We start from the raw sequence: 25,137 nt of genomic DNA, 5'->3' as shown, positions 1-25,137 counted from the left end.
TACCAGCGCCCCAGTGATCTCTTGCTCTAAGTCAGGGATCTAGCCCATCCCCAGACTGCCACTGTTAGCTCACTGTCTGACAGCGTAGCCACAGGGCCTGTGGATTACCCAAACCATAATAAACAGAGACAGGGGAAGGGGAGCACGTGGGAAGGGACACGACACACACACACACACACACACACACAGAACAAGGGCAGCTAGCATGGTGCACTTGTGTAAACAGGTCAGGGCGTGGGACCCTAGCGAGGGGTGGACGGGTCATCTGGGCTCAAACCAGACTGACTAAAATGTTCATAACGGACCTCAGCTTAGACACATCTGCCCTCTGCAGAATTAAAACACAACACGTGTGTGTATGTGTTCGTTTAGCACGTAACCTCATACGGTCAACTGAGGTTCACTTTACCATGACGCTGTGTGTTTATCTGAAACATGGAGTCTTCATTGCAGTGGGCTGGGTCAGTTGCTCAAAGAAGAGACAAGCTGAGGCTACACCTCTCTCAGCCTCTCCCCAGACAGAGCCTCTCAGAGCTCGCTCTCCGCCTGTTCAGTAGTTAACTGTTAGGGTCACGACTGGAGCACCAGGCAACAGGACAGCAGATGTACTCATGTGGTACTGATCTGTGATACTCAACCATCCAGAAAAGAACACATCAAGAGTTATTGAGCATTGCAAATCACTGTGGCTGCAGCAGGAGTCTGTGTCTCAGGCGCTTTAGTCGTGTGCTGGTGCTCGCCCTGCTGCACACAGTGCTCATTTGCATGATGAGGGGATGATAAACAGGTGAAGGGGAGGAGAAGAAGAAGCGAGTGAGAGGGAGGGAGGGAGGAGTGGAGGAGACAAGAGGACACCCTTGGGTGAGTCCTGACTGGCCCATGCGAGACACTATCAGAGTATTTGTGTTGTGGTGTAATATTGCTTTGTTTTTCTCTCTTCCTCTGTTTTTCTTCACTCGATCGTGTTGCGTTGTGTAGACATTACCCTGCCAAGGGTAGTCTGGCTGGCAGCCAGTTGTCCCTGGGCTCCAGGTAAACCCTCCCTCCCCCGTTAGTCAGTCAGGCAAGCCTCACCCTGCTGGGGGAGACGAGGAGAGGAGACTCCCAGGCGTCTTGGATCTGTGAGGGCCGTCACGGCTGTGCCAAACCCAAAAACAGGCCCCCGTCCTCCCACGTCATTCTGCCTGGTGGTGCTGGTGGGATCAGTCTGGCAATGCTGTGTGTGGAGTCGATCCATTCACACCTTCAGGCACCCTACAAACATTGAGGCTTATACAGTACAGTGAGGGGAGGAAGTCCTTCATGACTAAACATGTATCGAAATATGTATCACATTAATGCAAGTAATGAATTAGGGGTCCCTACATTTTGTTAACTGGACCTGAAATAGTTTAAATTCACTTGATAACTAGGTACTTTGAATAGCTTGTGGCCTGACCCAAGTTGTTGATTTACATCCCCCAATTATTTTTCTAAAAGTATAATGAACAAATAAGAAATGCTACTTTAAGCAATGATAATAAAGGCCCAAAGAGTTGATGTGGAAATATTTCCCATCCCAGCATGGGCCCGTTCCTAACTCCATCTGACAAAAGAGAGAGAAGGAGGAGGGAAATGGAAGAAAGGAGGGGGACAGGACATGAGGAATCTGTGGGCTGAAGCAGAGAGGCAGAGGGAGACACAGGAGACTGGATGGGTGGGTGTTGAGCAGGGTGGTGAGTCGGAGGGGGTTCCGTTTGGATCAACAATGAGACCCTCTCACATCTATTCAAGCCTCCTGCTTCATTTGTCCATCATAATGACATGTGATTCTTTGGGGGGATTTAAGACTGGTTAGTGGTAACACCAGCGTTCCCCATGCGTATTCACCCCCATACAGTGGGGAAAATGCAGCTTCTATGAGGCAATTTGTCTTTGTAATGTTATCAAAAGGGAAAATATGAGCTATGAGGTGGGATATTTGATATTTCATTATATATATATATAAGGTCATTTTTTGAGACATTTACCATCAACTCCTAGCCACCTCAGTTCCCTCAAACTCATTTTTTGATCTGATTTTGAGGCATTACCATTCATAGGAAAATAAATATTGTAGAAAAGAAATGTGGGGGACCTTTTTTTTATACAAAATAGTAATAATTTGTCCCCTTTTGTATTTCAGTTACAATATTTAACTGCTTTACTAGTAGTGCAATAAAGTTTTACCTATTATCACACTGCTTAAAGGGGATTTGAAATAAGAGAAGGCGGACTAATTGCCCTGTAACTACGGAGACAAACAGCTGGAGATGAAGCAATAACATCTCATTAAAACTGTCAAGAGTTTAATACACAAATCAAAGCTCAAATGGAGGATAAAACACCACAGCAGTGTATTTGTCTGCTAATTATGAATCATTACAAAAAGACCAGGTTCTTACAGTACATTTATGGTTTGAAAATAAACCTTAGGTGTTCCACCTCTGTTTTTGTTTTGTTTTACTGTATAACCTATAACACATCCAGTCCACACATCACCAGTGGCCCATGGCCAACAATTAATGACTATTAAACAAGTGCAGGTGGTTTCATTCCCTGATTGAGCCGTATTTTCCCTCATAAACACAGTGAAGTCAACGGGCCCCTATTAGCAAGCCTTGTTCTCTCTCCGAGAGAACCAGAGAGAATTAAAAAGACTCCAATTAAAGGCTCTTAGTTGGAGTGTGAACCCAGACCAAATCCAAATGTATTATACATTTCTTGAGCATTAGATTCAACGCTCTCACACCCCTCGAGTAAATACATACGTGTATAATGTACACTGATAATGTGAAAGCAATAATCAAATAGTTTAGTTAAATCAATCGAGTTATAGTCCATAAAACACAGAACAAGTACACCCTTGCAAATGTTGGAACTTCAAGTCAGTCAGCCTCCAAAATTCCGGCTAGACCCCAGTAGAGCTGGGAAGTCCCACAAACCTTCAGTGGAACTGACAAATCTAGGCCCAACGAAGGTGACCATATTCCCCTCCGGTAATGAACGTCTCTTCCCCTCAGGGTTGACGAAAGACCTGCCTTTCAATGAGACCCTTTGTACTTCCCCCAAATGGGGGTTTCTCTCTCTCCCTCTCTCCCTCTCCTCTCCTCCCCCCGTCACTGCCACTCCTCCTGATCCCCCATCATCAGTCAGTCTGCCTGCCTAAAAAAGGCCTGGGACGAGAAGGGAAGGGGAAGGGGATTCCAATGGAGAAAGTCAAAATACCCAGTGGCCCTTGAGTGAAGTGGCAGGGAGGGCAAACCGAGGCATAGGGGCTGCATCCCAAAAGGCAGCCTTTTCCCTATTTAGTGCACTACTTTTGACCAGGGCCCATAGGGTAGTAGGGTGCCATTTGGGTCGCACACAGGGTTTCCATTGATCGCGGTGGTGGAGGATGTAGAAAGTCAGAAGGTGAAAGAAGACTAAATAGTGAGAGATTGATCTGTTTTCACTAGCTAATGACTTGGCTAGCAGTCCTGCAGGTTTCACTGAACAGTGTGCTAAAAACAGGGCAGGGATGGATGGACCTTTTCTACATTGGCTCGAGTTCAAGATCAAATACTGATACGCATATTTAACAAAATAAAATAATTTGACCAACAAAATCTGTATGATTTAACTTACTTGATACGCTGGCTTTTTCATTTAAATATTATCTCTACCACATGTGGTTGGAACTCAACTAAAAACACAGCGGGAACACATTTTGGAAAAACTCGTCTCTGAGCTGTGGGTGTAATGACACATTTCTCATTGAAGGCTAAACTCAATCATATCTCACAACCTGTCAGCTCTATTACCTTGTAGTGGTTGGAGGTTGTAGTTGTACAGAGCCGACCCAGCGTCTGGGGTGTAACCAGAGTAGAACTGATAGTCCTGCACAGCAGCATTCTCTCTGCTTTGGCTGTGGCCCCATAGTCATGCACACACACACACACACACACACACACACACACACACACACACACACACACACACACACACACACACACACTGGTGTGATGCAGCAAGCAGGGTTTAGTGAGCCTCGCTCTCTAACCAGCAGGACCCATGATTTCTCCCCTCGTATCACAATCAAGGGGATTCCTCCCTTCCTCTCTCAAATTATATTGGAATCACTGAGCTCTAGTCCATGTAATTATGAGAAAGTGGTAAGATTGGTAAGATTGATAGTAGCTGAGTCTGAGGACAACTCACAAACAGGGTCTCAGTCGGTAAAAACCTTCACTTGTTCTGTTCTTTCTTTTGAGAGTGCAGCTCAAGATTGTAGTATTATTTGGAAAACTTGAATGTGTCACGCCCTGGCCATAGAGAGGCTTTTATTCTCTATTTTGGTTAGGCCAGGGTGTGACTAGGGTGGGCATTCTAGTTTATTTATTTCTATGTTTTCTATTTCTTTGTTTTTTGCCGAGTGTGGTTCCCAATCAGAGGTAGCTGTTTATCGTTGTCTCTGATTGGGGATCACATATAATTTGTCATTCTCCTTTTGGTGTTTGTGGGATCTTGTTTTTTTTTTTTTTGTTAGTGCTGTGAAGCCTGCAGAACGTGACGTTCGTTGTTGTTTTTGTTTGGTGTGCTGAGTAATTAAAGAATCATGAACACTTACCACGCTGCACCTTGGTCTCCTTCCGATGACAAACGTTACAGAATGAGGTTTCTCAATTGTAGCCCTTTACTGCAGTCAATGACCAAAAGCGCCTTCTTTGGCCTCATGGGTGGAATGTTATTCATAATTAATAAAAAATAATTTAAACAACGTAAATCTGGGGTTTCAATGTCAAACCATTTTGTTATATTTCAGCCTTCTGTGATGTATATAAAGTGTAATATTGGGATGCAAACTCAAAATGTAACACATTTCAACTCTATATCTGACATGGTACAGGTGTCTTCTTTTATTAAGCCCATAACCACGTGTGTGAAGACTACCGAGTATCACTCTGTGTGACCCTGATTTAGACCACTGCAGTAGAAGGTTAGAGTAGCACAATTCTCTAATGGGCTTTTATTTGAATATTGGATTATACATGTCAATGTTCTTTCTGTACAGTATGCATGTTAATTAAGGTATACGACAAATGGATGAAATGAGTGTTGTGTTTGTCATTACTGTCTCTGATGCTCTCAGTAGGCCAATGGTCCTTCTGTAGACTAATTGTTGGTGTAACATGCTTTACCTACCACTGCTTTAGTTGATTGCTTAATAAAAATAAATACAAAATCCATTGTTTGAATCTCTTGTTAAAATATCCCCCATCTGATTTGTGAGTTGTTGAGATCTCTGTTAATCTTATACGCGCTTAGATGAGAGGTTTGGGTTCCGTGTTTTGACTGTGTACTCTTCTCTCTTTGTGTGGCCAGCCACTTTCCCAGACTAAGCACTGTCATTACACACTGCTCTATTTGCCTGGTTTGTGTGCCCCTGCCATTGGTATTCAGCCCCTGAATTACGGGGGTCAGGGGTGTCCTATTGGGGATGTGTAAGAGAGGGATGGCTGGAGAGGGTGGTGGAGTCAAGTCACTGCTGCAGTCTTAATAAAGGCCTGGCCCCAGCCTCATCCAGGCCCATAATGTTGCAAGTGTGCACAGGGCTTGTTCAACAATATTTGCCAGAATGTTAGAGGTTTTGAATAGTCTAGTGTGCGCCACCAAAGGAAAGCTAGGCGGGATGTAGCCTACTGACACACAGAGACAAGCAGCTGCTACTGCAGACAGACTACAGAACATGTCAAAGGATGTGACTGAAGTTCTTGGCCAGGGTTCTGAGACTAGAGTGGAGGTATCCTCCTGGCTGAGCCCCGTTGGCTGGTTCGATGTGTGGCCTGGCCTGCTGCTTAATGCTGAAGTGAGAGCGACAGCAGTGAGCACGACACAGACAGAGCTGGAGCAAGAATGGAGCAGGCTCCCGTCGCAATGTCCAAAGGAAGGGGGATGAAAGCAAGGCAGTGGCGGAGCAGGGTCAGGAGAGCGATACTTGGTCCTAGTCAGAAACACTGGTCTGAGATTCACAGGCTAGTGAGGCTACAGGCTCCTGCCGTCATCTCTCCATAAAAAGCAAGTGTCACGACTTCCGCCGAAGTTGGTCCCTCTCCCTCGTTTGGGCGGAGTTTCGGCGGTTGAAGTCACCGGCCTTCCAACCAATCGCTGATCCTCTTTTCATTTTCCTTCGGTTTTGTCTCGTCTTCCATCACACCTGGTTCCAATCCCATCAATGACATGTTGTGTATTTAACCCTCTGTTCCCCCTCATGTCCTTGTCGGTGACTGTTTATTGTAAGTGCTTGTTCACGGCTGTCCTGGTGTGCGTCGGGGTTTATATACCCATTTGATTGTTCTGTTTTCCAGTGGGGTTTTGTTGTTATTAAACTGCGCCGTTCGGAAACTGTTTTCATTCTCCTGCGTCTGACTTCTCTGCTGCCAGTACAGACTCCTTACAGCAAGGCTGTATTCAGTGGTTTTTCCCTGTTCATGCAAACTCTTTTGTGGCAATTTTCATATGTTCGGGAAATAATCCTTTAGTAGAAAATGTTTTGGCGTTGGTCATCTTTAATAAAAACAACAGGCGTTCCTCATTAACTGTTGTGATAACAGCTGACGTGTGGTGCAGGCGAGCCTCTTTTCTTTTGTTTTTTTTGTGCCATATGAATAACAAGTTTTGGGTCTTTATGTGTTTTAACAGAGTTTTATTTCTCATTAACAGTGTGTGTTTGTTCTCTTTACTCTGCCCTTTATGTTTGAAAACGTTCCATGAGGGCATTAACTCTCTTTATTCTCCTGTTCCTTATCGAGGTAGTTGTTTACGAACTTGGAACGTTTCCATCCCATGTTCAGCTACGTTCGTACCTTCTAATTGTAAACTTGTGTGATGTTCTTCTGCTGAGAGGAGAGCAGAGGACAGCACCGAGCGGAGATCTAGGAAGGGCAGCCAGCTGATCTCTGAATCGTATTAAAAAGTCTTTGGGCATCACGAGCCCCGCCCTGGGGGTACCAGCGGGAGTCGCGTTATAGGGTGACCTGGGAACGCAGGGAGCAGAGAGTCAGAGAGGTCACTGCCACAGATCGTTATCTGTACCTGTCATGCACACTAGGGGCCTCTGGGACCCGGGCCGGGGCCCCACAGAGCACAGTGTAGGGACAGAACCTGTGTGAGTCAGCATTCCAAGGCCATTCCTCTCACTTTGTAGTCTGACAACATGATGGACAGGCCCGTCCCCACGACACAGGAAATGGCCCCACTCCAGCAGGTCTGCACAATGCCACAGAGTATTGTGATTTAAGAGAAGTGGTTATTTGAGGGTATATGCTTTGTCTCAAGATGGCCAATGTTTGTTTTTACCTTTCCTCTCTCTGGTGTCTGAGCTTTATTTAGTTTTAGAGACTAGCAACAAAAATGCATGCTCTGGTGAAAAAACATATGGCTTAAGAAATGTGATTGTGTTCTAGAATAAGGATGGTAACTTGACTGATTGATCATATTAAGTCATTGCTTTTCAATTGAAAACACGATTCAGTCCTACAGCCACAGCGCATAGTTACTGTAGTGTTCAGTAATGTTTTGTACTGCGGGGCTTCTAGTGGCGTTCTACCACAGCGGGGGCCTTTTAAAGCTGTTGTGTGAGTGACTCATGCCTGAGTCATATTCCGCCTCTGAAGTGTTCGTCATGGAAACATGCCCGGGGTTCTGTTTAATTTATCTAAAACCTCATAAAACAAAGTACACCTGACATTCAAAACTCCAGCAGACAGACAGGCAGGCAGGCAGGCAGGCACAACAATAATGCTCCACAGCTGTTTTTAAACACAACATGGAAAACAGAGGAGCGTTGCTGCTGTAACTAACTCTCATCCCCTCAGCAGATCACTGTCTGTCTTCTCCGTAGTCTGTAGCAGTGGATCTATCTGACCGGCCTCTGTGTCTTTCTCCCCTGTGTGTGGGACAGGCGTTTTCCACCATAGTGATGTTTTGACACCAGAATAATAGCCCTCTTTGTGTGACTGCTTAGGGTGGTTGAGTGGGTGCAAACCAAACAGGCTCATTCAATGTGCCGGCCAAGTTAATGCACCATTAATAATGGTTGGGGGTGAATTATGGGAGGGGATAATAGGGGAGCGAGGGGTTGAGGGGTCGAGGTGGGACAGGAGACAAAGAGTAGCCAGAACTAGGTCACCTAAACATGACGGAGCGAACAGGCTCCCAACACCACACCATGGTGTGACCACACTCAACACTCACTGACCTATTCCGGAAAAGTGACTTTACTGTGACAATGAAAAAGACTGCAAGCTGCTATTTTAATTCCACAAGCGTGCATACAGTGTTAGCCACTAATTCCATCCCTTACGGATACCTGCTATTACATTTCTCACATGTCAACAAAAAGGCTTCACCACTGGGGGGGGACGCTGTCTGTAGCGTAGCCCTGAGAGAGCCCCGAGGCAGGCTGAAGAGGCAGCATGGGCGTCCTGAGCCAGTCAGCTCAGTGGACCAGTGGGGGGATTGACCAACCCTGAGCAGGGTTTATTCCATCACCCAGACAGGTCCATTGTTCACACGCAGCGGGGGAGAACAAAAGGCGAGCGCTCTGGAGAGTTCAGGAGGCTGCATGTGTTCACCTGATTCACTGACTGGGCCCAATCCCCCCCATGGGGGAAACAGTGTTGGAATGTCCCGGTGCTTAGGCCCTCACATCTATTAGTCTTTGGGTGATAACATTTGTTTTTACATCTGGTGGAGCACCGCAGCAGGCCCTCTCACTTTCTCATAGTCACATACACACCCTTCCACACACACACACACACGCGCACGCACGCACGCACACATGCAGAAACACTGGGTTCTAATGGGACCGGACTGTACATTGCATTGTCTGAACTGGCCTGGAGCACTAACACATTTGATGGTGGAAAACTCTTTTATTTTTTAAACGTTCCAACTCTTCATGCTATTTCACACAGAGATCCATCCACTTAGGGACATTCCCACAATTATACGAAGTGGAATCCATTCTGTGTCTGTCTTTAAGTCAGCGTATACTTACATCAGGTGTTGACAGTCCTATTGCTTTTCTGTTATACAGGCAAAAATAAATCCCTCTTGTTTCAGGTCCAAACTGATCCCAGATCTGGAGGGCGTAATAGGCTCACTCGGATTAATGGATATCCTGGGAGGAGAGACCTCAGCAGTGAAATTAAAAGCTTTTCTGTCTTACTAGCAGAATGATGGGGGGAAATTAGCCTCACTCAGACAGGAAATACCTCCAGTACAATCTGCCTGGGGTCCTAACTACAAAACCCCATGCCAACTGCTGTTACACACAGGGCCTCATGCTGCACGGCACTCTGGGAGATGACAGGGGAACAAGCGGCTTTAGATTTTCCGATTGGCTTTCGGAATAGCTCTCAGTAGCCTCTCAATTTTAAAGCTTTGAAAATACAAATGTGATTATAAGGAATTACACCAAAAGCTCCACCATGTCCTTCCTGTTATTGGTCAATTTGAATTGTTACCTTCAGTGTAATATTTACGCTACCCCACCATGAGCTGCCGGACAGGGAGAGAAGGGGGAAGTTATCAGAATTTGCCAGCTGGGTCCTGAGTCACCTACCAATAACCTCCATGCATCACTGTGCTGCGTTGTGCTGGTGGCTACCTGGCTGGCATTACCAAACATCCTGATGGGCCTCTGTCCTCCGCCACGGCCCGATATAAGCGGCGTGTTGTTAGCATGCTGTTTGTGTTCATTTAGGTACTTAACGACTGCAAGGGTCTCCCAGAGACTGATTACACAGTGGATGTAATCACCCAGCAGCATCACACCATCGCTACAGGTCTGATTAATCACCACACCGCCTAATAGCACTGCTTAACACACAGGTTTGTCCTGATTTAAGTAATTACCTTAAACCAGAAGTTTATTATCTTTACGACTGAGCCCAGTGATAAAAAGAAAAAGGAGACTGTCGAGAAAAGCCAAGGAAGATTGTGTACCTGGTGAATGAGGGACATAATTCAAATACAATACATTAAATATGGCGCTGCCGCGGCTGTCAGAGTGCTCGCCTGCCAACATTCATATTACCCCACTGGAACACTTTACAGGGGGCGGCTTGGATTACACCTCAGTGAAGGGTGTAGGTACCAGCTGAATGGGGAATTACTCCAAAGGCCCATTTAGATCGGCACCTTTAAACAAGGTCCTAGTTCATCTCAAACAGAAAGGGGGAAAAACATATTGTCGAGCTCTGAAGAGAACAACTGAAAACGAGTGACTGTTTGACGGCGTGTATATAAGACTGTGTATTATAGCTGTGACCATGTCAGCTGATTTAATGGTGTGAAGTGGCGTCTTGATGAGGTTGGATCGCAGTCTGGCAATCGGAGTGTTCTCTTTCCATGGTGTGGGACGTTACTGAAAGGAGGGGGAACTAAATAACGAAGCTGGGACTGTTTATGAATGATGCACCATTCTTCTCCTCTTCTTCTCCTCATTGTATACAGCCCTGTCGGTGATGGATGGTTGTGAGCCAGAAATAGCCCCCGCTTCCTGCCTCTTCGCGCTTCTCACCACTCCTCTCCTGCTTCCTAGTCTGATCCCTCTAACAACGCTAAAATAGAACCGGTCTTCCAACGGCCCTGTCCTTTCAGCACTTTATAAACAGTCTCTTCTGACTCGATGGGACGCTGCCCAGTATCCATGACCTGCCAAGTGAAATGTGCAACTCTATAACTTCTGTATTTGCAAACAAGGCAACGGTCTTCATGACACATATCCCGTGACCTTACTAGTGCTGCCTGGTGGTTTGACTTCTCACTGTTTGTTTTGTCCGAGGTACTTCACTGCTGTTTGTGATGTAAAGCAGGTCCCCTCTCGACTGGCTTTCATACAGGGATGTTTAGAAAGAGCACCAAGTCTTCCCAGAATGGAAAGCTCCACTACAACTAAGCCCTTCAAACAGGCCACTACAGAAACCACTCTGTGGTGGTGGGTGGACAGAACAGCTCCTATTTCAGCCCAGATTACCAGAGGTCTCCTCTGTGAATGCTAGTATAAGAGGATTGGCCCGGCTCCTCTCCGCCCACATTGTCCTCTGACCTCTGTGTCCTTAGCTTATACAAACTCTGCCCTCTCTACACAAAGAACTTGTTCAGCTCCTCAGGAGTGACCTGCCTGCCCAGCACTCTCTCCATTAAAGAGGTGTGGTCAGGAGAGAGATAGTGATAGACTTTAGCTTCTAAACTCCTCACTGAATTCCATTTGATCACCCTCAGGCCAGAGTCATCCAGGGTTGCTTTCGAAATCTCTGCTGTGAAACACGGCAATGCTGTTACAGTTGACGCAGCATAGCGTTCACTTCAACAGGTTCTGGGTGGAGAAACAATCTCAGCCAGGGAGTTTCTTGTAAAACATAAATTAGGACCAGCTGCTGTGGGATGCCGCATGCGGAGGGATGCCTCCTGTTAGTTTGGATCCAAGACTGACCGGTGCCTTAGCAGGGGGGAGTTCCTTGGTTGGAGACCGGCCTGCTCCTTGACTGTCTGCTTGGGGGCCCTCAAATTTGTCTTGAAATGCCTAACACCAATGTTTTATAAAAAATGACCCGACCCTCATAAAACCTCCATTTTTTTCCTTGCTTTTTTCCGTTTTCCATGCGTGGCCAGCTGTGCTCTCTTGTGTTTCCGGACATAAATAATACAATTCCTGTGTCCTTGAGTCTGGTTTTGGTTAAGAGACTGTAAAGCTGTTTTTAAAGCCGTTTCATGCTAACCCTAATACACTAACGTGACTTTGAAAAGTATCTTAAAATGATCGGTGTGTCTTAAACAAAAATTAGGTCTCTTCCAACAGCCTTGCTGAGAAAGCGGCCTCAATTACTAAGCATTTACTAAGACATATTTTGTAAATGTACTAATATATCTTAAGTAAATTAAATGGACCATTTATTTCATGTGTGTTTCATTGAGCTCTGACTCTGAGCTGTAATCCTGTAATAACCCTGAATAATAATTTGTCTCACAGCTAAATAATACTGTGCCATTTCGGGAATTTGATTCTGTCATAATCACAAGCTTTAGACTAGAGTGTGACTGAGTGAGTAGCTGGGTACACTATACTACCCAGTCAGTGCTGTCTACGGTGTCTACTGTCTACCGCCTGCTCAGACGTCAGAGGTGCTGTTACTGTTTGGATGGGTAGTGTTGTTGCAGGGGGCTAGAAGAAGAAGCCTCTTCCCAATGCTGTCAGGCCCGGTTTGCGTCGGGACTCCAGTTCTCCTTGATGCAGTCCATCATCCCTCTTAGTTCAAAGACTGACTAGCTGCAGGTCTTTGTCAAAAGCCCAGTTGGAGATCTTTTATGTTCAAGATGTAGGATTTCTTAGGATGACTTTGATTCTTTATTTATTCCACTCCTCTTGTGCGATAGAGCCAATATTTTAGGCGAAACTGCTCAGCGTGCACTGAAATTCATGTTGCTTTATTGTAGCCCCGTTTTGCCTTTGAAACGAAGCTTTTGAAAAGCCCAGCTCTTATTTATGAGTCTGAACAATTTTTCTCTCCGTCTTGCCCTCTTCTTCTCTGTTCTGCAGCCCCTCACCACGTCTTCCCGACGTTCCACACGCCCATCCCGATTGACATGCGTCACCATGAGGGAAGATACCTCTATGAACCACACACCCTACATGCCATGCATGGGTAAGTCAGGCTGGTCTCTACTGTATACACAAGCTGTTTACACTAATAGATAGAAATGAGCTATTAGATGGCCTTGTTTTAGCCATCACTGCATAGTATTTAAAGGGCAACCTTCCCTTTAAAGGATGAGAGCAAAAGTGTTGGCCAGATTTAATATAACAGGTGAAATATTATTATCTTTACAAATTACTATCCAATGTCATTTCATACAGAATGTTAACATTGTTCCTTACATCTCTCATTTCCTATAACAGTTGATGATTATGGGGGACAGCGTTGCTTTTTTGCCAGGTATCAACCTACAAGCCTGTGGCCAGCCAATACACATCCTCTTTCCATTAGTTAGCTGTACAGGGCTGGATCCATCACAAATGACTTGACACACACACACACAACCTTTCCCCCTCTACCTACAACAGTCCTCTACGTTCCTTACTGTGTCATAGTGGACCTAATCTGTTTGGTCCCAAGAAAACAACATCATTACTCTCCCACACAGTACAAGTAGAGAGGTCTCCAATACAGTATGGTAATTGGTTCTATGATGCTTACATGTACCTTCATTCAACTTTCAGGTTATTGTGCTGTCCGTTGGATAATTAGCTTGCTTAGTAGTGGCCATGATTGGTTTGGTAGCAACATCTCAGTTCTTTGAACCAGAACGTTTTTTGACTTTGCTATAGTAACGACGTTATCTTTATCTTAACAACGATAGTAGTAAAACACAAAAAAGTCAATAGAATTCTGGAAATAGTGTTCGGCTTAATTTCCATTTCAATTCAGTAGATTTGATGGTGATACATACTGTTTGCCTGGCTTCAGCAGGGCTATTTATCACAGCACCAGGGAAGTAGAGGGGGAAGAAAATCTGTCTCTACACACGGCCACCTTGATTAATGTGATTTGATCTTGACAGTGGACCCCTAATTCATCAAGACCTTGATCTAGCTGTCTTTCCCCGTGCCTGTGCCAAATTCACTCTAATTACAGGAACATTGCACAGCAAATTAAGTGTGGTGTCATTTGTCGAGGAGACGCGGCAGTCAGGCCCACTTTATTATACGCTGGTGGCTGCGTGTCAGAGGTCCCCTGCTTGATTGTCGAACATGACATCTCCATACAGTCCCCTTTATCATTGTTTGCATATAACATAATGAGAGGGCTGGTTATTTTGTCACAGCTGTCATAAAGTGGGGAGGAAGCGGCGGCAGTGGGAGGAAGTGGGAAGAGTCTCTTCTTCTGGGGTTTTTCTACTGTATGGAGGAGAGATTTTTAATCACTGTCAAATGAGAGGACAGGAGCAGTCCTGGGCTCAAAGCAGTGGTTCAGCTAGAGACCGAGAACAGTAGGGATGGGGATACTAACCTCCTTTGCTGTGCCGGGTAGCTATGCAGGAGCTTGGACTGAAGCTGTGATATAAACCACCCGCATGGAGTGTGTGCGTTGACACAAGCTGTCCCGGCATTCATGACACTATGACAAATCATGGCTGTTCTAGAAACCTCCCAAAACTTTTTAGGAGTAGTTTTTCACCCGAAGACCTGTTGTAAGATCTGAGCACAGCTACAGCATAGTTAGGTACTTTCCAACGAAGGACAATCCAGAGAGAATATGATATCATTTTAACACGCATTATTCCCAGAGAGAATATGATATCATTTTAACACGCATTATTCCCAGAGAGAATATGATATCATTTTAACACGCATTATTCCCAGAGAGAATATGATATCATTTTAACACGCATTATTCCCAGAGAGAATATGATATCATTTTAACACGCATTATTCCCAGAGAGAATATGATATCATTTTAACACGCATTATTCCCAGAGAGAATTTAATTATTATTTTTTTTAACCTTTATCAATATGATCATTAAAACAAAGTGCACAAGTTGTGGTTCAGTTTCTTTAGATGTTGTTGCTCCCATCCTGAGTATCCCAGACCAGGGGGGGGGGAATAACAGTGTCTCAGTCTGCCCATTATTATCTATGAGGCGGATTGCGTCTACTAAACTGCCCAGGGCTATAAGATCAGATCAAGTCATTGACAGAGGCTGCCAGTGAGTGCAACACTCCCATTAATATCCTAAGACTGTAGCTTCTGGCTCTGTTGCTCTGTGACTTCAGTTCTAACGACTCTATAATCGCTGTCTCATTCCCATTTCCCATCTGTTTGTTTAGAGCTGTCAGGAACAACTCTGCAGAGATGACTTGTTTGGTTGATTGGTAAAGTGTTGTCAGCCCAGAAGGTACATTTTTAAAAAGGGCGAATCGTGTAGTTTCTTCCCACAGTGGATCGCTATGAGTCAGGCAAGCAAGACTATTTCTAATGTTATTACGGCAGTACTGTTTCTACAGTTTTACCTGTCAGCTCTAGTTTTAAACACAACAATTAGTAGATGTTTTAACAATCGGCAAATAATGCTACAGGTTGGCCAGCTTTCCTAGTAGGTAGAAGTCAGTGGAGGCTCCTCAGAGGAAGAAAGGGAGGACCATCCTCCTCAGTGAATTTAATACAAATAACATTTTTAAAACATTTAAAAAGTTACTTTTTAGATACAACTATGCAAAATATATACCCATGTCAACAAATAGTTGATTAAAACACTCTGTTTTGTAATGAAGGTCTACTGTAACTTCAACAGCAATCTGTAGGATAGCACCATGGTGTAGCTGGAGGAGAGCTTGCTTCCTTCCTTCTCTGGGTCCATTGACTTCAATACACCCCCTTCCATAGACACTAATTATGACAACTTCCAGAGGAAGCCTTTCAGAGCTCTTGCAGAATGAACTGACATGTTGTCCACCCAATCAAAGGATCACAGAATGAATCTAGTACTGAAAGCATAGCATCCAAGGAATACACCTTGAATGCTATGAAAGTGAACTGTGTTTACGTGTAATCAGGGGTGTACTCATTACACCGATTCTGTTGGAAAAAGTTTTTTAAACGGAAGCAAAAAAAAAACAACTGAATTCGTCCAATAGAAACTCTCGTTTGCATCTGTTGGACTAATGATTACACCGAAGATAAGCTCTCTTGACCTGTGCGCACCTATGTTGTAAAAATAATATATACAAATTGTCCTCCCTCATCATAAACGGCACTGACCGCCACTGGGAGCAATACCGTGCTGACCCGAGTCAACAAAGGATGGTTGTGTCCACAGAAATAGTGATATGTTAACATTCCATTGTTTCAAACCCCACAATCCAACTGTTTGTTGTAAGTAATTCCCCCCCCTCTTGGAACTGCTGAAAGTATTGCATGCTAAGTTTAAGCCCAAATCATCCATATTATGTTGCAGTCCAGGCCCATATAAATCCACAGCAGTAGTTCATTCCAGCCCTGAAGTGGACGATGTGATTTATCTAAATCACATCTCCAGCCCTGAGGTAGCTACAGAGGAGACACCGTCACAGTGTAATTCATCTCTAGTGTCGCTCACCGCAGAGGCCCAGCGCAGGGTGATGACACACACAAACACACACACACCAGCCATACATGCACCACACACACCCGCACACACACACACACACACACACAAAGCATACACACACACACACATTATTATCCACACCTCATTATACAACTGATATCTCATATTGAGCACACTTTTAAATCCAGACAGCCTATATAAAACCACCGTCAACTGAACAGCCGGGGGGGATAACATACACTGTTCAATTACCCAAAGTGTTTCAGACAGAACACTAAGTGGACAAATTAGAACAAGTATACAACTGTATAGGCTAGGCTAGCAACTCGTTGGTCTAGTCCTAACAGCCAGGGTAGGACTGGAGGAGCGACTGAGAACCCCACAACCTCCCTGATCTCACACCCACCGGGCGCCAGGCCCAGATACGCTCCACAGCCTGGCATTGTATGTTTGAAGCTCCCGTCGCTTCTGAAGCCCAGGCCTCCGCAGAGTAATGATGAAACCATTCCACGGGAGGGCCTTTAACATTTGAATATTGTATTACTTATTTAGGGTGCTGCTCTCTCTACATTGTATCATTTTAAGTAAAGGCCTTACTCTTCTTTGTGGACGAGGGTTTTGTTTAAGTTAAGTATTTCTCGTTTTTTGCATGACTGCTGGCTAAAGAAATCAATATTTATGTGATTCATATTTAAAAGTCAGTTAAATCTATTCAGGTCTATGATCTTGTGAAGGGACTGATGCCTGATGTAGGTGCTTGCTATTGTTATGATTTTCAAACATCTCAGGTCCTATGCAAATAGCTTACTGTAACCCCGGCAACCCCGGGGTATTCTATGACAAGGTCTTGTCAGTTCATGCAGATGACGTGTTAATAGTTCATGATGTTGCGAGGGTTAATGACGTTGAGGCATTTTAACTATCAATCAGATCGTTATCTCCTTCAAATCCAACAATAGGTCTTGCTTCACTCGTGACGCAATCACACTGTATTGCTGCAATAGAATACGACCGTTGGCTTCTCTCTCGAGTCACAATGTTACATAGACTACATGACCAAAAGTATGTGGACACCTGCTCGTCGAACATCTCATTCCAAAATCATGGGCATTAATATGGAGTTGGTCCCCCCCTTGCTGCTATAACAGCCTCCACTCTTCTGGGAAGGATTTCCACTCGATGTTGGAACATTGCTGCGGGGACTTGCTTCCATTCAGCCACGAGCATTAGTGCACTGATTTTGGGTGATTAGGTCTGGCTTGCAGTCGGCCTTCCAATTCATCCCAAAGGTGTTCGATGGAGTTGAGGTCAAGATTCTGTGCAGGCCAGTCAAGTTCTTCCACACCGATCTCGACAAACCTTTTCTGTATGGACCTTGCTTTGTGCACGGGGGAAATATTATGCTGAAACAGGAAAGGTCCTTCCCCAAACTGTTTCCACAAAGTTGGAAGCACAGAATCATCTGGAATGTCATTGTATGCTGTAGCATTTAGATTTCCGTTCGCTTGAACTAAGGGGCTTAGCCCGAACCATGAAAAACCCCGAACCATTATTTATCCTCCACCAAACTTTACAGTGGGCACTATGCATTGGTGCAGGTTCTCCTGGCATCCACCAAACCCAGATTTGTCTGTCGGACTGCCAGATGGTGAAGTGTGATTCATCACTCCAGAGATCGCGTCTCCACTGCTCCAAAGTCCAATGGCAGCAATCGTTACATCACTAAAGCCAATGCTTGGCATTGCGCTTGGTGAGCATAGGCTTGTGTGTGGTTGCTCGGCCATGAAAATCCATTTCATGAAGCTCCCAACGAACAGTTCTTGTGTTGACGTTGCTTCCAGAGGCCATTTGGGACTCGGTAGTGTGTGTTACAACCGAGGACAGACGATTGTTACGCCCTACGCACTTCAGCACTCGGCAGTCCCGTTCTGTGAGCTTGTGTGGCCTACCACTTCGCGGCTGAGCCGTTGTTGCCCCACTTCACAATAACAGCACTTACATTTGACCGGGGCAGATCTAGTAGGGTAGAAATTTGACCTCTTGACTTGTTGGAAAGGTGGCATCCTCTGACGGTGCCATGTTGAAAGTCATTGAGCTCTTCAGTAAGGCCATTCTATTGCCAATGTTTGTCTATGGAGATTGCATGACTCTGTGCTTGATTGTATACACCTGTCAGCAACGGGTATGGCTGTAATAGCCGAATCTGTGAGGACAGATGCTGGGAGACGAGAAGCAAGTACAGGGAGTGAATATTTAATAAATAACGGACATGAAACAAAATACAGCCAGCGTCTGGCCAAGGGAAACAAAACAACATTAATGCTCACACGGGGAAGAAACTGAGGAAGTGACAGATATAGGGGACGCAATTAAAGATGTGATGGAGTCCAGGTGAGTCCAAAGAAGTGCTGATGCGCGTAACGATGGTGACAGGTGTGCGTAATTGTCACGTTCTGACCATAGAGAGCTGTTTATTCTCTATGTTGGTTGGGTCGGGGTGTGATTTAGGGTGGGTTATCTAGGGGAATTGTGTATCTATGTTGGCCTGATATGGTTCCCAATCAGAGGCAGCTGTTTATCGTTGTCTCTGATTGGGGATCATATTTAGGTAGCCATTTTCCCATTGTGCTTTGTGGGATCTTGTCTATGTATAGTTGCCTGTTGAGCATATTATTAGCGGCACGTTTCGGTTGTTTGTGTTGTTTTGTTCTTTAAGTTTTCTATTCAATAATAAAGGATGGAAACATACCACGCTGCATCTTGGTCCACTCCTTATAACGATCGTGACAGCAATGATGGGCAGCCTGGCACCTTTGAGCACCAGAGCAGGGGAGCGGGAGCAGGCGTGACAGAATCCATTCATTTGAAGGGGTGTCCACATACTTTGGTGATTCCTTTTTACTCTCTGGACCTAGTAGACTCCTTCCCATGGTACAGGTAGACTCAGGGAGATGAAAAGGTCTGTGGCTAGAGCGACTGACTGAGCTATAGGCAGATAATATCAAGTTGAAGTTTTAAGTTGCCCAGTAATCTAAAGGCTTTCTGTGTATGGAATATCTGTTTCTTCTCAGGCCAACGACAGAGCCCTTTTATGGTCATCTGTTAGCTAAGTCCCATGGCAGAAAGTTGGCTTTGAGACAAGCCTTGGTCGTCTGGGGGGCATTTACTGGAAACGGAGTGGACTCACTTTGGGTCAAGCACAGACCAACCGGCCCCTAGAGACAGACAGTACTGGGGATAACTGAGAGATTGAGGTCAATATGGGTCTGTATTCAAAAAGCGTCTCAGAGAAAGAGTACAAACAGACAAAGATTCCAGCTTCAGACACTAAACTGTACACTCATTTCTCATAGGGTAACTAGAGAAACTCTAGAAACTCAACCTGCTTTAAGTCTTCCGTCTGGGTATATCTATATTTGAATGGAGGTAGTATGTACTAGTTTCTGGTGTGCTGAAGGAAAATGAGTCTGGTATCTCCTGCATAGTGCGTAGTCTGGCTTTCCAGACTCATGGTTCCAACCCCAGAGGTTCAGACATACAGTGGCTATGGGAAGAGACTACCTGGTGTGTGCTACTGTATCCTCTGATCTTCAGCCTGTCAGAGGATCTATCTGTACAGCTAGCAGCAACCAGGCAGGAGACACACCTCTCATTGACATGCCATGAGTTCCTCACTTTCTCCTCTCCGGGTCAGGTTAGAACTCATATCAGTCACACTGTGTCTGATATATCTTCAATATCATCCCTGTCTGGGATTAAAGGATCAATAACAGGTGAAATGCTGAAACCAGCTACAGTGCCAGAGCCAGACCAACGTCTTTTAATGTTGAGGGTTGAACCTTTTGTCTATCTGTCTATCTGTCTGCCTGCCTGACTGCCTGCCTGTCTGCCTGATGTTACAGTATATTTGTCTGTGGATGAGGTAAATTAGTGCGACATCAGGTAATGCCGTAGGGCTGTAATATCATTACATTGCATGGCTGCGTTACACACACACACACACACACACACACAGTCTGCTCCATGACCCCATCTCACAGGAAACCTCTGTTGCAACGTATTTCCAGATCAAAGCCCTGATAGGATGTGGAATGACCTGCATCCCAAATGGCACCCTAATCACTATACAGTGCACTACTTTTGACCAGGGCCCTATAGTGCACTAGGGGATAGGGTGCCATCTGGGATGCAGGCCATGATATTAGACGTGATCTCATTCTCATTCCAGTCTATAGACACAGAGCAAGGAGACAGAGCGTATCAGATTCACCTTAGATTCATTATTCAGGCTTAGACCTGGCTGGCTGATACACTTATACAAACGTCTCAGGTGTGTGTGTGAACGAGTGCTCTGACTGCATCGCGCAGCGCGGTCTGCACCGCTCTGTAGTATCAGATGGGGAAATGGTTAGGCCTTAGGCTATGTCATGTAAGGACTTAGGTCAGGTGAGATGCAGCAGAGGGTCCCGTTGTTTTACTTTCATTTGTAACTGTTTTTATTTCCATTGTAACTTAAAGAAAATCACAGGAACTTGAGATACAAGAAACTGTTCAATAGTTTCCGTCTAAATACGCCATGAACCACAGTGTACGTGAACTAAGATAATAACACACTCTCTCTTTCTTTCTCTTTCTCTCTCTCTCTCCTCTCCTCTCCTCTCCTCTCTCTCTCTCTCTCTCTCTCCTCTCTCTCTCTCTCTCTCTCTCTCTCTCTCTCCTCTCCTCTCCTCTCCTCTCCTCTCCTCTCCTTTCCTCTCCAGTCCTGGACTAGGTGGCAGCCCGGTCATGTCAGACATCTCTCTGATCCGTCTGTCCCCCCACGCAGCCGGAACGGGGGAGTCCCCCTTCAGCCCCGCTCACCCCTACTTCAACCCTCACATGGGGCACTACCTCCGCTCCATTCACAGCAGCCCAACCCTGTCCATGATCTCTGCGGCCCGCGGACTCAGCCCTGCAGACTGTGAGTTCAACTGCATGCCTAGATTGTGCAACATCCAAGGTCATTCACTGCCATGAGCATCACCTTACAATGTGGATCCCAACAGAAGGAATTGTGTCATTGATCTATTACTGAAAGCTTGGTGGAGAATTGAAGGATTCTCACTTCTGAAGAGTTACGCAATTGTTTTCAGTGCGGAGAGGGGATTTGCTGTTGTGATTGTCAGTAAACAGCATGTTTGAGTGGGCATTCAGATTAGGTTAGACACATAGAGACGGTGCTACATCGTTGCATAAATTAGTCATATATGCTACATATTGCTCTTTGTGAAGCTCTGACCTCCCTCTTCTCACCACGTGTTCAATATAACAAGGGGGTTATTGGAAAGCCATGGAAATTGATCAAACAAAACAGTCCCAATGGAACTCCCCCCAACTTTCCCCCTTTACCTCAGAGCTGAATTACAATAACGGGTGGAGGCGAGGAGCCAGAATAGGAAATAAATCACCTTTTACAGTCTGTCAACAGTAATGTGGTCCTGCTTTTAAAGTTAAATAAGCAGTGCAGGGTTGGAGATCTCGCAGTGATAAAGCCATGGGAAAGAGGGAGCAAATGAAGGAGGCTATTTTCAGTTGAGGGGACGCAAATAGGTGGTTTGGAGAGAGAGGAGAGACGGCCTTGGATTTCATTGAGAGACGGCGGACATTTAGTTTGACGTTTGATGTTCCTATGTGAGCCATTTCAAAAACAACTGTTATATCTTCTAGAATAGGGCAACCGTGTTTCAGTCTGGATTTTGTTCCTTTAGTTTTCAATTAAAACTGATTTAATATAGAACACTACCCATAGAAATGAAATGGGTTCAGGAAAATCTCTTCTTAGTTGCTGGCCAACGCATATAACAGGGGTAGAACAGGGGTAGAACAGGCAGAGTTTCTGCTGCTCTTTTCTTATTGCCGTTCCTGCGCTACATCCCATTAGCATGACATTAGCATTGACAGGCCTCAGGATTCCTTTGGGCCCAGTCTGCTGTGTTCTATTCGTCATTCACATTCTCTTTCTATGGACTTTCTGTTCATTTGATTGGGGAAAAAAAGAACAGTTGCACTGCAGGGACGGCTCAGCTCTGCTCGGGCCTTCATCGGACTGCTTCAAAAGATATGTTCCTCATTGTGCTGATCCAAAGTGACTCCCTCCATTTAAGTGGTTATGTGATCCAGGAGAGAGAGAGAGAGAAGGAGAAAATAACGGTCTGGTTCTGCTATATGAAGTCAGTACAAGCACATGTCTGTTTTCTTTTAGCGCAGCACGGCCTAATTGTCTCTGAAAGATCACTTACAGTGGAAGAGGTGACACATTAAGGGGAGAGAGAGAGGGGAGCGAGAGGGAGAGAAAAAGAGGGGAGTCCTGGTCCTCTTCCTCCTCTGGACCCTGACCCAAACTATAAACAGAGCAGATATTTCCTTCTAAATTCCTGGAGAAACAGATGGACTTTGGAAGCCTCTGGGACAGAGTGCTGCTATTCAACAGCAGCTATAGGCCATATCCCACTCTTATTGCCCCTGACACTTTTAAAAGGGCTTTACTGGGTGTAGTTGTTAACAGACTAACACCATTGTCACTGTAGGATTCAGGGTGCTCCTTCAGTGTGTGTGTGTGTGTGTGTGTGTGTGTGTGTGTGTGTGTGTGTGTGTGTGTGTGTGTGTGTGTGTGTGTGTGTGTGTGTGTGTGTGTGTGTGTGTGTGTGTGTGTGTGTGTGTGTGTGTGTGTGTGTGTGTGTGTGTGTGTGTGTGTTTTCAAAGAGAGAAACCCCAGCACTACTTTGTTTCTGAGTTGGAGGAAATGTGCAGGAATATTGAGTGGGGCCCTCTCTCTCTCTCTCGCTGTCTCTCACTCTCTCTCTCTCTCTCTCGCTCACTCTCTCTCTCTCTCTCTCGCTGTCTCTCTCTCTCTCTCTCTCTCGCTCTCTCTCTCTCGCTGTCTCTCTCGCTCTCTCTCTCGCTCTCTCTCTCTCTCTTGCTGTCTCTCTCGCTCTCTCTCATTCTCTCTCTCTCTCTCGCTGTCTCTCTCGCTCTCTCTCATTCTCTCTCTCGCTCTCTCTCTCGCTGTCTCTCTCGCTCTCTCTCATTCTCTCTCTCGCTCTCTCACTCTCTCTCTCACTCTCTCTCTCTCTCTCTCGCTGTCTCTCTCGCTCGCTCTCTCTCTCTCTCTCTCTCTCTCTCTCGCTCTCTCTCATTCTCTCTCTCGCTCTCTCACTGTCTCTCTCGCTCTCTCTCTCACTCTCTCTCACTCTCTCTCGCTCTCTCTCTCCTTAATCTGCAGGACTTCTGACACGCCTCACTGCACATCACTAACCTCACTGCCCAGCCAGCCTAGCCCTCCCATTCCCTCCCGTTCCTCTTGTCCTGCATCAATGACTGCATTCCAAATGGCACAATATGCTCTATATAGTGCACTACTTTTGATCAGAGCCCAGGTCAAAAGTAGTGCACTATATAGGGAATTGGGTGCCATTTGGGATGTAGATAATGTCTCCTTAGGACAGGGCCACGATGTCGCCAATCCTAACCCTAACCCTTTTCAAACTGCTCTGGCAGCATGTGGTGAGACCAAGTAGACCAACCGGGGCTGGAATCTGGAATGTCTTTCTCCCCCCTCACTCATTATCTCTCTCTCTTCATCTCATTCATTCCCCCTAAACCTTCCTTCCTCTCCCTGCAATGTTCTTGTCTTGTCATTCTCTCCCTGGTCTCCTCCTTCCTCCCCTCACTCACTCTCCCTTGTCTCCTCCTTCCTCCCCTCACTCATTCTCTCCCTCGTCTCCTCCTTCCTCCCTTCACTCACTCTCTCACCCTCCTCTCCTCCTTCCTCTCCTTTAATGTCGGTCTTCCCTCCCTCATTCTCCTCCTTCCTCTCCCCCTGCAGTGGCGCATGAACACTTGAAAGAGCGGGGTCTGTTTGGGTTGCCCCCTCCCCCTCCTGGAGCCAGCCCTGCTGAGTACTACCACCTGATGGCCAGCCACCGTAACCCCTACGGAGAGCTGCTGATGCAGGGGGGTGGGGCGGCAGCTGCACACCTGCCAGACTACATCACCCCCATGGATGGTGAGTTAGACTGGGACCACAGAGGCCCACTCCTCTTTACCGTATATCTGTTGTATCTACACAACAGGTTGATACTGTCTGTGTGGGAAGGGCTGGAATGCATGGGAACAAAAGGGGAAACATTTTTACGAGTATTTTTTCACTCAATTCCTGATTTACAGTGGGGAGTTCTCAGACTTCGCCAGTTCCCAGACTTCCACCCGTGGAAGTGTGTGGGTATGAATTGTAACATTCATTTTAGGGGAACGATTTTCTTTGTGTCCCCTGCCCCTTCCTCTGTTGGTACCGGTGTGTACTCTAAGACTATGATATGGTGGCATTTGTATTGGAAGGTATTTACCTTTTAAAAGCAACCCTGAGATTGCAACGACCTCACCTTAGGAGAATGATGAAACCCCAGATCAATGGAACTGTAGGCAGCAGAACATTAAAAAAAAAAAGAGGCTTTTATACATTTTTCATTACAAACAACTTCAAAGGGCGGGCAAGAAGCCCTCAGGTACTGTAACCACAGTATAGCTTCAGTAAGTATTTTCCCTCTCTCAAGTCTGTGCCAGGACATTCCATAAACTACAGACCTGATTGTACCGAGACGACATTTACTGGAGGAGGTTGCTCATTCAGAGGGGAGGAGGGGGACAGGGGGAGGAGGGGTGAGGCAGAGGGCGCCTGAGTCAGAAATATGTTTTAATGTAATGAATGCCTACTTTCATCCTCAACTACCTCTGTCACCTTTAAAGGGTAGTGGTGTCTAAGGGGGAGACGGACTATTATACACAGGGATAGTGTTACCGTGCAGTGGCGTTACCCATTAGGCTGTAGTGTGGTGTGAGGGAACACGACAATAAAAACCACCCGATACAGAAGCGTGGATATCAAACGAGTTGACTGTGTCTATATAACAGATGGGTTCAGATTAGCACAGCCACTGATATTCAC

At 45.7% G+C, this 25,137-nt stretch overlaps 1 protein-coding gene across 1 annotated transcript in view; it reads left to right on the top strand.

Moving 5' to 3' along the window:
* The window catches only part of LOC115133617 (zinc finger protein GLI2-like), a 72,124-nt gene that overhangs the window by 19,646 nt on the left and 27,341 nt on the right, over window positions 1–25,137 (top strand). The window contains exons 3-5 of the mRNA XM_065025532.1: window positions 12,605–12,710; window positions 20,915–21,114; window positions 24,019–24,198. Coding sequence (XP_064881604.1) covers window positions 12,605–12,710; window positions 20,915–21,114; window positions 24,019–24,198 — 486 coding nt within the window. The remainder of the gene's footprint in view (window positions 1–12,604; window positions 12,711–20,914; window positions 21,115–24,018; window positions 24,199–25,137) is intronic.

This window comes from Oncorhynchus nerka, linkage group LG2 (genome assembly GCF_034236695.1).
Source record: "Oncorhynchus nerka isolate Pitt River linkage group LG2, Oner_Uvic_2.0, whole genome shotgun sequence".
Taxonomy (NCBI): Eukaryota; Metazoa; Chordata; class Actinopteri; order Salmoniformes; family Salmonidae; genus Oncorhynchus; species Oncorhynchus nerka.
Note: the sequence above shows the minus strand (reverse complement) of the source record. Positions and strands in the feature narration are given on the sequence as shown.